Source organism: Sander vitreus, chromosome 8 (genome assembly GCF_031162955.1).
Source record: "Sander vitreus isolate 19-12246 chromosome 8, sanVit1, whole genome shotgun sequence".
Taxonomy (NCBI): Eukaryota; Metazoa; Chordata; class Actinopteri; order Perciformes; family Percidae; genus Sander; species Sander vitreus.
This window is the reverse complement of record NC_135862.1, coordinates 35,841,356-35,853,389: the sequence shown is the minus strand read 5'-3', so window position 1 is coordinate 35,853,389 and position 12,034 is coordinate 35,841,356. Positions and strand designations below refer to the sequence as shown.

Below are 12,034 nucleotides of genomic sequence, written 5' to 3'. Positions count from 1 at the left end.
GAGAGAAAACAAGTTATGTAACAGTAAGGATTTACAGAGAATGGAACGTTTTGAAAGTAGAGATGGTTCAATACTATTTTTCGCTTTCCAATTCCTGAACTTGCGTATCGGCAGATACCGAGTACCGATCCGATACCAGTGTGTCATATATTTTATTATGTTTTAACAGCTGTGTACTACTAGCCCTGTATGGATGTGATATAATTGCTATCTTTGTTGTATGGCCAGGCTAAGGTGAAACTTGTAGTGAAACATGAACAAACACAAACAATGAACGCCGCGGAACTTTCTTTTATTATCTAGTTTGACGGAAAAAGAACATAAATACACCACTTTGAAGTAGATGTTCTTTGGGTCTAGATTACGTGGTTTCGCATTGGTGCATAAACTTGAGTACTTGCCGATACCGATACCAGCATTTTAGGCAGTATCGGAGGTATTTCTGATACTGGTATCGGTATCAAACATCTCTATTTGAAAGCCAGAAAGAAGGGACTGTATCATTCCCACTCGAAGAAGTGTTTTTGGTCAGTCAGCGTTCTCTGTAACAGCATCTAAAGACTAATATGTTGCCAATGCAGTTAAGAGAAGTAAATACTGATTGTTCTTTTACTGGTCAGCTGAAGAACTGGCTTATTGATAATCAGATATGTGCACATTAGACTGCTGACTGCCTGTTGACTTTTGCTTCCCGCCTGCAGATTTGTCTTGTTTTGTTGCTTGCTGTCTGATGTGTTGCGTTTGTTACTTGTTGAGCAATGTTGGTCTGTGCTTTTTCATACTGACTGTATTAAGTCATTTGATTGTATTTTATTTTTTTAAGGTGCCATTTTAAAACTGGCCAGTTACAACAGATGAAAATTAGCCTGCTGAGCTAACTCTGGCTCATTTACAGTTACTTTGCTGTTGATAAATGAGCAAAAGCAAGTCAAGAACCCTGTAATGACCGTTGCCTCTTTAGGATCTTTTAAAATAGTTTCAATCCTGCCAGGAACGGCAGTTAACACCAACTTAGAAGCTGGTTCCAGTGGAGGAGGAAGCTGTGCAGAGCTTCAAGAAGTAGCAGGAAAAGGAAAAACACACCATCACCATCACCGACATCAAAAACCTATGGGTTAAGTTACCTGTAGTAGCACACACTAAATGAGAGAATGTGAGGAAGAAGAAGACGGGTGCGCTTGTTTTGTTGTTGCTCTCACCTGGCGATGCCGCCGTAGTCCAGCCCCTCCTCTCCTCTCATTATGATGTAGAGTCTGCGGCGAAGGTCGTATGGCTTCACATTCATGATCTGACGACAAACCATAACATATTATTCATAAACATACAAAGATTTTTAAGAGATAACATTTGAGATTGGTAGAACATTTTCCTGACTGCGAAGTACATTTTTAAATGTTATCATTCTTTTATTGTGTGAAGTCTGAAATGAATGTTGTGTATATTCTTCCTATATGTTGTAACTGTAATGTGTCATGAGATGTATGCATATATCTAAGCCCGGTTTGCAGATCCAGTCCAAACAGGCTGATAAAAATCTATGGAACACTTTGGAGCAACTTTGGAATTACATACAGATGAAAAATGGAAATATGCCTGGTCAAAGTTCAGATAACGGAGTTAACTAATCACATGTTTTTGTCTAATCATCAGTACTTTTTCTAACATATAATTGTTATACAGTATGCATATGGCCTTTGTAGTAGAGAATGTAGAAGAGAAGTGTGTTTGGTTGGTGTCTGACCTGCTGAAACGAGTCCTCAAACAGTGTCTGTCTGGACACCGAGATCTTTACATGGCTGGGCAAGGCATTGGACTAGACAGAGACAAAATCAAAAATGAAATTCATCATTGTTACAAAATAACTCCATATGTGGAAAAATAAACTGTTAACCCTTGCGTTTTCCTCCTGTCGACCATTAACTTGTCCTTCCGGGTCAAAATGTGAATGGTGAAAATTAACTTTTTTTTTGCACTTTTTTCCGATGGTTTTGACACTATTATTTTTTTTTTTCTTCAACATTTTTTTTAATTCATGACCAATAAACCTAATTTATATGACATTATACCTAACTTTTGAGTAAAGAAAGCAGAAATTATGAATTATTTTGTCGAATAGTTAAGATCGGGTTTATGTCAAAGTTTAGTCAGGATGGTGTTTGGAAAATGTTTAAAACTTTTTTTTTTTTTTTTCAAATGCTATAAAATTTAATAAAACACCCCAAAATTCAATGGAAAGGAATCATTCATTTTACCTGCAAAGAACGTTGCATGGAACATCCATTTATCCGTGGTATTTTGGGGCATTTTAGTTTAGAGAAACCCATATTTCTGATATAACAAACTTACGGGTCAACACAAGGGTTAAACAGTTTTGAGGCAGTAAGACCTTCTCACCACCATTACAAGACTGCAGCACCCAAGCCGTTGTTGACAGCAGCTAAGCCCACTAAATGTAAAATCAACGTGAGCATCAAAACTAAATGACACTGAGATACTCAGAAATACTCAGATCTTATGATTGTCCCCAGTGGACTTCTCTAACAAGTTTTGTCATTAAGCTTTTGGATTGTTATTTATTTATTATCTGCTCTAGCTTTTCCCATGTTTTAGACACAGATATGGGAATGGTCCAAAAAGATTTGTCAAATTGCATATTTTTTAAAATAGAAAAGCGTCACATTTTCTTGAGGAAGGACGCCTCAACCCCCCCGCCAAATACATGCACCTAAGTCTCCCACAAACCGAGGGAAAACACTGCTTTCTGAAAAGCCGTTTAACAGCTGCTGGTAACTACAACTCTCTTATCTCACCTCCAACTCTAACCCTAATTCAGTTTGGATTCTGAAGATCACCCGTTCTAAGCTGAAGATGGTTGAGTACTTGTGTTACACGATATAATCAGTACAGACTCTGGCTTTTAGTCAGCAGTCCCTGTAGTGGTATCTAGCCAGGTAGACTTACTTTTATTTACTCATTCAAAGAGATATCAGCCTCTGAAATGTCTGCCTGCACCCCAATTACAATGGAGGTGCATGGAGTTTTGTGTATGGCACTCAGAGCATTGAGACACTGCTGTAATTCTTTCTTAAATGTTCTGTGAGCACAACACGTAAAATTCCATTCACTTCCACTTTATTGGCGTGGAGGCAAAAATCTTAGGAGATAGATATAACAAAATCTGGACAAATGCAGACATAACTTTCTGCATAACTAGATACCACAACAGGTTAGTGTGAAAATATGTTGTTTCATAAGTTGAACAGATCCAAACTCTAGTAATATGGGTGGCAGAGTTGGGTTGGAAACCGGAGGGTCGCTGGTGCCAGTTCACCTACTGGGCACTGCCAAGGTGTCCTTGAGCAAGACAACGAACCCCCAACTGCTCGGGGTGCCTGTCCAGCAGTCGCAGCCCCCTCACTCTGACATCTCTCCATTTGTGCTTGTATAGGACCTGAGCATGTGTGTAATGTGTTCTAACAAGAGTGAAACAATTGTAATTTCCCCACTGGTGATCAATAAATTATCAATATTATTTATTATTATTACACGCCAACATACAGATCAAGGTGTGAGGACAGGGAGAGTTTTATCTTGGTTCCAGACAGTTAACACTTACGTGGCACAGGAACCGGAACTGGTGGTACTTCCACCTGAAGCTGCGGTCGTAAGCACCGGGTGAGCCGCCCTGCCGTGACCTACACACACACACACACACACACACACACACACACACACACACACACACACACACACACACACACACACACACACACAGAGAGAGAGAAAAACTTAGACAACTTTACAAGTTTTAAGCAACTGGAGAATTTCATAATTCTAGGGGTAATACTCCAAAACAAACAAACTGACGGCCTTTTATGTTTTCAGCTCTTTACTTGTCATCTGCTGATCAACAGAAACATGACGGTCTCCTATGAGGAGCCCTCATGTTCCATGTTGCAGGCCAGAGACTCAACGTAAATATTAAATTCACACCAGCCATTCTGTTCTAAATAACGACTTGGTGTGTCTGGGTCTCAAAGACAGAGGTGAGTCTGGGCGGGCAGCTGTGTTAGTATAAGCTCCACCAACCCACTGCACACACATGCTAGATATGTGCCTTGTCAGCGCCGGAGAGGCTGAGACACAGACAGAAAGAAAGAGAGAGTTAGAAAGATAATGAGAGGATTGGAGGAGAGAGAGAGAGGAGAAGAAGAAGAAGAAGAAGAAGAAGAAGAAGAAGAAGAAGAAGAAGAAGGCCTCTAATACGTCGGGTTTGTGCTTGCCGAGCACATCTCAGTTTGGGTTAGGAAATGGAGATCGCAGCGGCAGAGCGCTGGCCACGGACACACACTCCTGCAGGATCCAGTGTAAAAAAAAAAAAAGTGAAGACTGTTTCAGAAGCCCTCCATAACCACCGGCCTAAAAATACGTTCAAATATCAGCATGAAAAGCAGCTTGCAGATGTACGCACACACACACAGCAAAAGCTAATACACACTTGTATGCCAAACATAAACACAGAATGGCACGCACACAAACACACACACCAACACACATGCCAGTGCAGTCTGCAGTGGATCTGTTGTAGCACATCTGCACATTCTCCTGACTTTTGTGGTGAGATTTGAGACTGCTTCAAGGCAAGGCAAACATCCACAGGCTGAGGGGAAGAGGGGTGTGTGTGTGTGTGTGTGTGTGTGTGTGTGTGTGTGTGTGTGTGTGTGTGCTAGCATGACCACGTTGCTGTGATAAAATATGACTTCTTGTTAAAATATCTGTGAGGCTATTTAAAAATAGAAATGGCAATGGATAAAAACATGGGCTCAAAAAAAGATGCAGATTAAAAGTAAAAAGATGATGTAGTTTAGATTAAGATTCAGTTTTTGGCCTTTTTCATGAACTTTTAAGTTTTCACAAAACGAGGGGGATTGTTGAAATTGATATTTGCAATGCAGTTATGTCAGACCTAGGCAAAAATCATTGTGCAATAATTACAAAAAAGAGGTTGACTTAGTTTTTTTCCCATGAACTGTGGCCTGTTAGATTTTTTTTATTAAAGCAGGTTTGGGAGGAAGGGCTGAGAGAATATTTACCCTGACTCAAACCCGGGTCGGGGGTCTTTAAAGGTGGTGGTGCGCGAGTTGTGGTCCACAAAATATCGGACTCCCTCGGCGGTGTACTTCATCTCCCAGCCCGGGGGCAGGGGGTGCTCCTTGATCATCCTGCAACAGGGAGAGGGCAGTGAGCACGGTCCCAGCTGGAGGGGCCCCGTACTGGGGATGAAACTAACACACCTCCCCCCGCCAACCTGTGGATCTAAAGCCCTGGACGCTGAAACAAAACTTCACAGCTGTGCTCAGGTGGAGTTGATCTCCTCTGAGGATCCGTAAAGACAGGTTTGACTTATTCAGACTGCTTCCAACTACTGGAGAATAAAATCTAGAGAGCCTTCATTAGTGGGGCCCACAGCAGGAGAAGCCGACATGAACTGTTATCATATTATTATTAAGACTAGTGACTCAGAGTAATATTTTTGAATATGGCCTAGAATTCCTCGTTCCACCCGAGCCGCAGATTGTGCCTCTCATGTAGTACATTTGAATCACAGAGCTAACCACAAAATAAATACCGTTAACATCTTTGAGAAACCCAGAAGCTCATTTAACGACACTTACCGCTGTTGTGGAGGTATTTCCAAAAACCTCAAAAACTCTTCCAATCATCTGGACGAAAAAATATTCAGTCTGCTGCACACTGAGTACGATTTTTAACCCGTTTGACGTTGTGTTTTCTATCGAGGTAGCCAGTAGTGACATAATGTGCGTGCTAATTTTGTGGGGTGTTCAGGTGTTATTATCCTAAACATAAACATCAATATAGTAAACTATAACTGATAACAGGACGTTTACATTTTGGTTCACGCTGTTTAAATTAGGCAAGGACATATCTCATTTATAGCAAGTAGAGAAATCTCTTTTTTTTCTCATTTAGGCGGGAAGAAAAGTTTTTGGAGATTCTGGAAATACCTTCAGAACAGCAATACGTGTGGTATGACAACCTTCTGGGTTTGTCAAAGGTTGCTATCCTTAGCTCTGTGACCTGAATGTAATGTTAGCAGATGAGAGGCACATACTCAGCTAGTAACCACATCTCTAACTCGCTCTTATGATGTCATACAGAGAAGAAGATGCCCTGCACGTTTAAGAGCCCGAACACAGAAAAGGACTGAAGATTAAAATCTGCAATGTGTGAAATTGACTTCATCCCACCAAGAGGTTCAATTAGAATGAGTGAGGTGAGAGGAAAACAATTCAGCTCAGGAAGTGTTTAAATGTCAAAGAAATTGAGAGTGATGCCAAAAACAATGATCAAATAAACGGCAGATAGATCACAGGATATCAGCCTAAAGCCCAAAAAAGGAAATTCATTTTCTTTTACTGATGCTGTTTTTCAGCTCTCAACAGTCAATTTGTTAAATTAATTCTTTGAGGTTCCTGTAAGCTGACTAATTTCCACAAACTAACTTCCTTTGAATTCCATAATATTCCAGGACAGCCCTAATCAGTGAGAAACATGCACATATAATGTAGATGACTCCCTCTGCCGCCATACTAAACTCTGTATAATAATTAAATCTTCTCCAGTACGAGCAAACACCCAAAGCGACATACCATCTAACAAGCAGGCAAACACATGCACACACACCAACACACACATAGGAGTACTTTTTCGAGTTTATAGTCTCACCCTTGGGTCCGAGGATCGTCCCACTGTGTTGTTCGTGTGTTGTGGTTGACAAAGTAAATTCTGCCATTGTCCTGACGCTTCTCTGTGGACACAAACAGAACACAACGGCTGAATAAAACAAGTTTAAATGGGATTTGTGATGTTTAAAGTGGGAGGAGAAACTCCACAATAAATAGACAGAGATCAGAGGGATCACCGGAGTGTCTCTGACAGCAACAACTGGACTCACTCGCTCTTTTGGGACGAAGAGAAAAAAATATCTCACTGCCATGATAGAAAACCAGCGAGTGTGTGTGATATTTCACTAAGGCTTGATTCGAATACCTCACCGGGGTAAACCTAAGTGTGTATGTGTGTGTGTGTATATATGTGTGTGTGTGTGTGTGTGTGTGTGTGTGTGTGTGTGTGTGTGTATATATGTGTGTGTGTGTAAGTGCAAGTGCATATGCGAGTGTATAGCAGTAAGGTCGTGGTGGAGGTGTTGGAAAGTCAAAGTGACCATGTTGTTGGGAGCAATTATTAAACATGGAGTCAAGGATTAATTCAAAAAAAGAAGATAAAAAATAGTTGAGCCACTTCATTGGAAGCAACTTAAGAACAGAATAACATTTTATGTGTGTGTGTGTGTGTGTGTGTGTGTGTGTGTGTGTGTGTGTGTGTGTGTGCAGGTCTCATGAGAGAGTAGCTAGTGCCCCATCCTCCACCCTCCATCGCTCTGACATCTTTTTCTCATTAACAGGAGTGTGTGGAGGGCCCAGAAACAGGAGTGCTCACATTGCAACTTTTACTAGCTTTCTCCTTGACTCACTCCACTCCCACTTTACTATCCAGTTTGAACCCTCCACCCCCCTGTTCTAGTTTCTTTAATTTGCCACTGTATCTTTTGCTTCTCCTCCATCTTTCCCCCCTTTTCTCCTATCTTTCTCTTTTTGAATCTGAGCCTTTAGAAAGAAAGAAAAGAAAAAAAACGAAGGAAGTGACCGCAGATGAAAAAAGAGCGCGCCTGAGAAGCGAATCTGAGCCAGTGATATAATTGAGGTTTTCGTCTTGAGGTACCGCAACATGTTGAAAAGGCATCATGGGCAGGGAGTGAGGGTTTTTTGGAGTGAACATGGCCGTGTGATGAAGTCTGGGAAAATGTTGGTGCGAGCTGCCAGCAGCATTCCTTTATGAATGAATGTGTGTGACATAATTCTGCATGGATCTGATTACATTACTCATTTGGGAAAACGTTGGATAATGAAGAGTCCCATCAATAATGGGGCCTCTGTAATTTGTGGACTTAGGAGTAAAGGCAGTGCGTACAGTGATGAATTGGTATAACATGAGTAGAGTATTTAAAAAGGAAACGAAACCAAGAGACATTTTATCCAGATTTTCAACCACGGAATGAATATCAAAATCAGGAGCTGGGACATAAATCAATCAATTAACAACTGATCTGGTCACTGGGGACTACAAGGTAGACGCTCAAGCAAATAATAAAAACCACAGAAACCAGCATTGTTTCTGATGTTGAATAAAGGCTAGAAAAGAGAAAAATGCTGCCGTGCTGCAAACATTTTGCAACATTTCACCCAAACCTCAATCCCTCTCAGCTGTCTGCAGAAATGAAGAGCACACTTTGAAAAACTAAATCAAGAGCCCCCTGTTCAGATCTTGACAAATTGCATTGCTTCTCTCTCTTCTCTCTGTTGACTACTGGCAAGAGTGGTCAAAAATACCTGCACAAAACTGGCGAGGATTTCAGGTTTTGATTGAACACAGCTCAGAGTTAAGAATCCGATCCTGACTGATCGGACTGACTTCAACCCCAGACACTTCCAGCAGGTTCATAGGACTATCAGACTGACCAAAATCAAACAGAAGCCAAACCTCAAGACCCTTTACAGCACTTCAGCACCCTTCAGTAACTTTGTCTGGAGTGTATGTACAAGGAGTGTGATAGGCAAACTTACCCCATCCAGGAGGCAGCCCGCCCAGAGGATCATTTTCCACCGGAGCACCGGACGGCTGAGGGAGAAACAGAGAGAGACAAAACAAATCCGGTTAGGACACCTTTCTGTCTCAGTCCTCGCTTCTTCCACCATTCTGCATGGCTTTTTTTCTGCTTTCGCTCAGTGTTCGTCCTCGTTGTACATCACAGTGTGAAATTCTTCTGTCTGTCCACTCGAGGTTCTCACCACCGGATGAGGAAAAGGTTGGAAAAAAACTACAACCCAAAAATACAGAAAGAAGGGAAAACCAATGAGAGTTCAGAGGAGTAAGAAAAAATAAGACATTAAAAAAACGGCAGTTAAACTCACTCAGTAAAGCTGTTCCAAACTATCTCACGAAGGGATGATACCTGTGGGTAAGTCAGGCTGGCTGTGTGTGTATGTATGTATGTATGTATGTATGTATGTATGTGTGTGTGTGTGTGTGTGTGTGTGTGTGTGTGTGTGTGTGTGTATGTGTGGATGGTAAGGGGTGGGGGTGGCTCCTCTCTGCTGCAGCAGTAAGGGGCAACTGAGGGAGCTGGCCGGCCGTCGGCTCGTATGCCTTCCAAAAACTACACGCTCGGTAGGAGGATAAAACAACAACGCTGTTCCAATGAGCTCACTGGCTGGACGCAAGCCCCACCCCCCGGCTTCCCGCTCACCTCCTCAAATACACCCCACCTCCTCCTCCTCCTTCTCCACCCTGGCACCCCTCCCTACCCCACCCTGAGGTCCTCCTCCTCCTCCTCCTCTTTTCTCCTGCTCTCTTCAAGTGCTGCTGTGAAAGTAGGCAGGGAGGTGCGATGTCTGAGGGAACTGAGAGAACATTCATGCTTGCTCCAGACTGGACACCCCCCGCCTCCTCCTCACCGGCCGCTCCAACCCACCCCAGGCCTGACAAAAGGCACCTTTATTCACCCTGGGCCTGGAAACCACTGTGGGGTTTACTCAGCCTGCACTCACACAGCCATACACACACACACACACTGGAAAAAAGTGTGTGTGTGTGTGTGTGTGTGTGTGTGTGTGTGTACGAGCTACGGTGTGGAAAGTTTGTCTGTGTCAAACAGTCAGTCAATGTGTACGTTCTTATGTTGGAATACACACGCACACAAACTCACATGAATATATTAGCTTGAGTGGAAAAGTAGCTGAAAAGATGCTTGTCAGGACTTAGTGGCTGCTGATGGGTTTTCATGCTAAAAGATGTTTATCAAACAGGCTGGTTTAGGTGTGTCGCTGACAACTGCAAAAGCATTAACTGTACCAACAGGCAGAGCACAGGCCTGTCTAAAGACAACATGTTACGCTGGTTAGTGTTGTTGTGGTGCTGTAAATAAAAAGGTGGGTACACTGCAAGGTCTATTTGGTGATTGTAAGAAACCCAACAACCCTCAATATGGACAAAAAAAATCTATTATTCATCAAAGCGTTAGTTTAAGTGGCTTCTTTAGTGGCTTCCCCGTCTATTCAATGGCTGGATTTGGCAGCACAGGTAGTGATTGTTGTGCTTTATTAAACACTGAGGTGAAAAAAACAAAAAAAAATTCCAAATGAAAGCTAGTGGACCTTTAAAGTTTTTTTTCACTGAGACATGTTGCACCACAAAAGTAATGATTATTTCCTGAGAAGCCACAAAGTATTATCCACCAAATGTCAACGTCACTTTACGCAGCATTTTCCCAAAAAGAAATGTGACTGTGCCCATTTAAAGGGGCTCTGTCATGGAAACTTTGAGGGAGTCGGGATGGAAAGGACGGGGCCTGATGGAGGAGCGAGAACATGCACATAACAGGGTTAAAGGGTGTGTGTGTGTGTGTGTATGTGTGTGTGTGTGTGTGTCACTCCCATCAACAGCCAATCTATGCCCCGGCGCCCCACCCTTATGGGTTTTCTGTGACTAAAAAAGGTAAAAGGAGAATATAATGATATAAAGACATCATGACTTCATCCTGGCTCTGACCATTCAGCTCCTCAGCAGCTTCCAGACAGAGTGAGGCTGGAGGGAGGAAAAGAAAGAGAGACTGAGAAAACAAGGCAGGGAGCATAAGAGAGGGAAAAGCAGCATGTTGGCAGAAATGTGTGAAATAATGGCTGAGTGTTATGGATCTGGAAGGAATACGCCATAAAGGCCCGTTTTCAAGGCCAGGCACCACCACGCCAGGTGAAAATTTCAGCGAGTGGCTTTTAACATGTTGGAACACTTTTACCACTGATGTGACTTCAAACCTATTAGTAAGACTAAAACTATGAATTTATACAACTGTAAAAACTTTAGTCACATTGCTGTTGCAAAGATGTCTGCAGAGAGGAGATACACAAGGATAGTATGTGTGTTTCACACTGATTTAGCCACGCAGGTTTGATGTAAATAACTGTTTCCCACATATAGAGTAATTTGTGGCGGTGCGCCACACAATCAACACCGGCCGCCATATTGCGTTTCGTTATTATTTTTTTTAACGCTATTTAAAACAGCGTATTTATTCAGCTGCATTTCCTTTCCCTGCACTCCGTCGTCTCTCTCACATAGGCCACACACACACACACACACACACGCACGCAGCCCCTCCCCTCCGTGCACACAGCGTCTGTCTCCATCAAAAGGAGAAAAGATGGTGAAATTCACAAGTTCACGAAAAGTTGGTATCTCGTGAACACCTTTACACAATCACACATTAAAAAGTGCTATAAAAATATTTTATATTCTGAATACAATGTTGTCAGTGTGTTAATGTTGAGTCCCGACCCGACTCTTAGCAAACAAGCGATGGCGCCTGCTTTAGAAAGTTAACTAGTCGCAAGTTTGCGGTAAAATGCAGTTGGGTTGTCGAGATCAAAACACTATATGTAGCAGCTGTGAATCCAATAAACTTATTATAAATAATGTTATCTAATTTTTTTACTCTTACACTGAATGTTCTGCTTCAATCCAGAGGAGTATTGAAAAGTATTTTCCGCGACTGAAAAATGATTGTGTTGAGGATGAGGAGCAGCCTGAACTGGAGGTATCGGTCTGAAACAGAGCTCAACAGTCCCACCAGTGGAATTAGTTATGTTATTAATTTGTTTACAATATTTTCAGGCTTCCACCAGTGCTGCTGAAGCAGAAAGACAGGGTCAGGGAGAGAAAGAGATAGATTCATTAGGCATTGAGAGGAGGACAGCATCCAACAGTGTGTCCTCCTCAGTTTTTGATACTATGGCAATTCTTATGCCTTCTTTAAATCATAAGTCAGTCAAACCTGAACACTCACACAATACACATACTGTTTTGTTAGATTTAGTGTGATTTCCAGAGGACAGCA

The 12,034-nt window shown here is 42.1% G+C and overlaps 1 protein-coding gene across 4 annotated transcripts in view; it reads right to left on the bottom strand.

Moving 5' to 3' along the window:
- wwp2 (WW domain containing E3 ubiquitin protein ligase 2) overlaps positions 1-12,034 on the bottom strand; it is a 60,854-nt gene that overhangs the window by 11,647 nt on the left and 37,173 nt on the right. For 3 of the 4 annotated variants that reach the window (XM_078258002.1, XM_078258000.1, XM_078258003.1), the window contains 6 exons: positions 8,706-8,760; positions 6,748-6,829; positions 5,094-5,222; positions 3,617-3,695; positions 1,742-1,813; positions 1,200-1,288 (listed from right to left, as the gene is read on the bottom strand). In XM_078258002.1, the coding sequence (XP_078114128.1) occupies positions 1,200-1,288; positions 1,742-1,813; positions 3,617-3,695; positions 5,094-5,222; positions 6,748-6,829; positions 8,706-8,760 (506 nt within the window). The remainder of the gene's footprint in view (positions 1-1,199; positions 1,289-1,741; positions 1,814-3,616; positions 3,696-5,093; positions 5,223-6,747; positions 6,830-8,705; positions 8,761-12,034) is intronic. The other variant, XM_078258004.1, reaches the window with a different exon arrangement.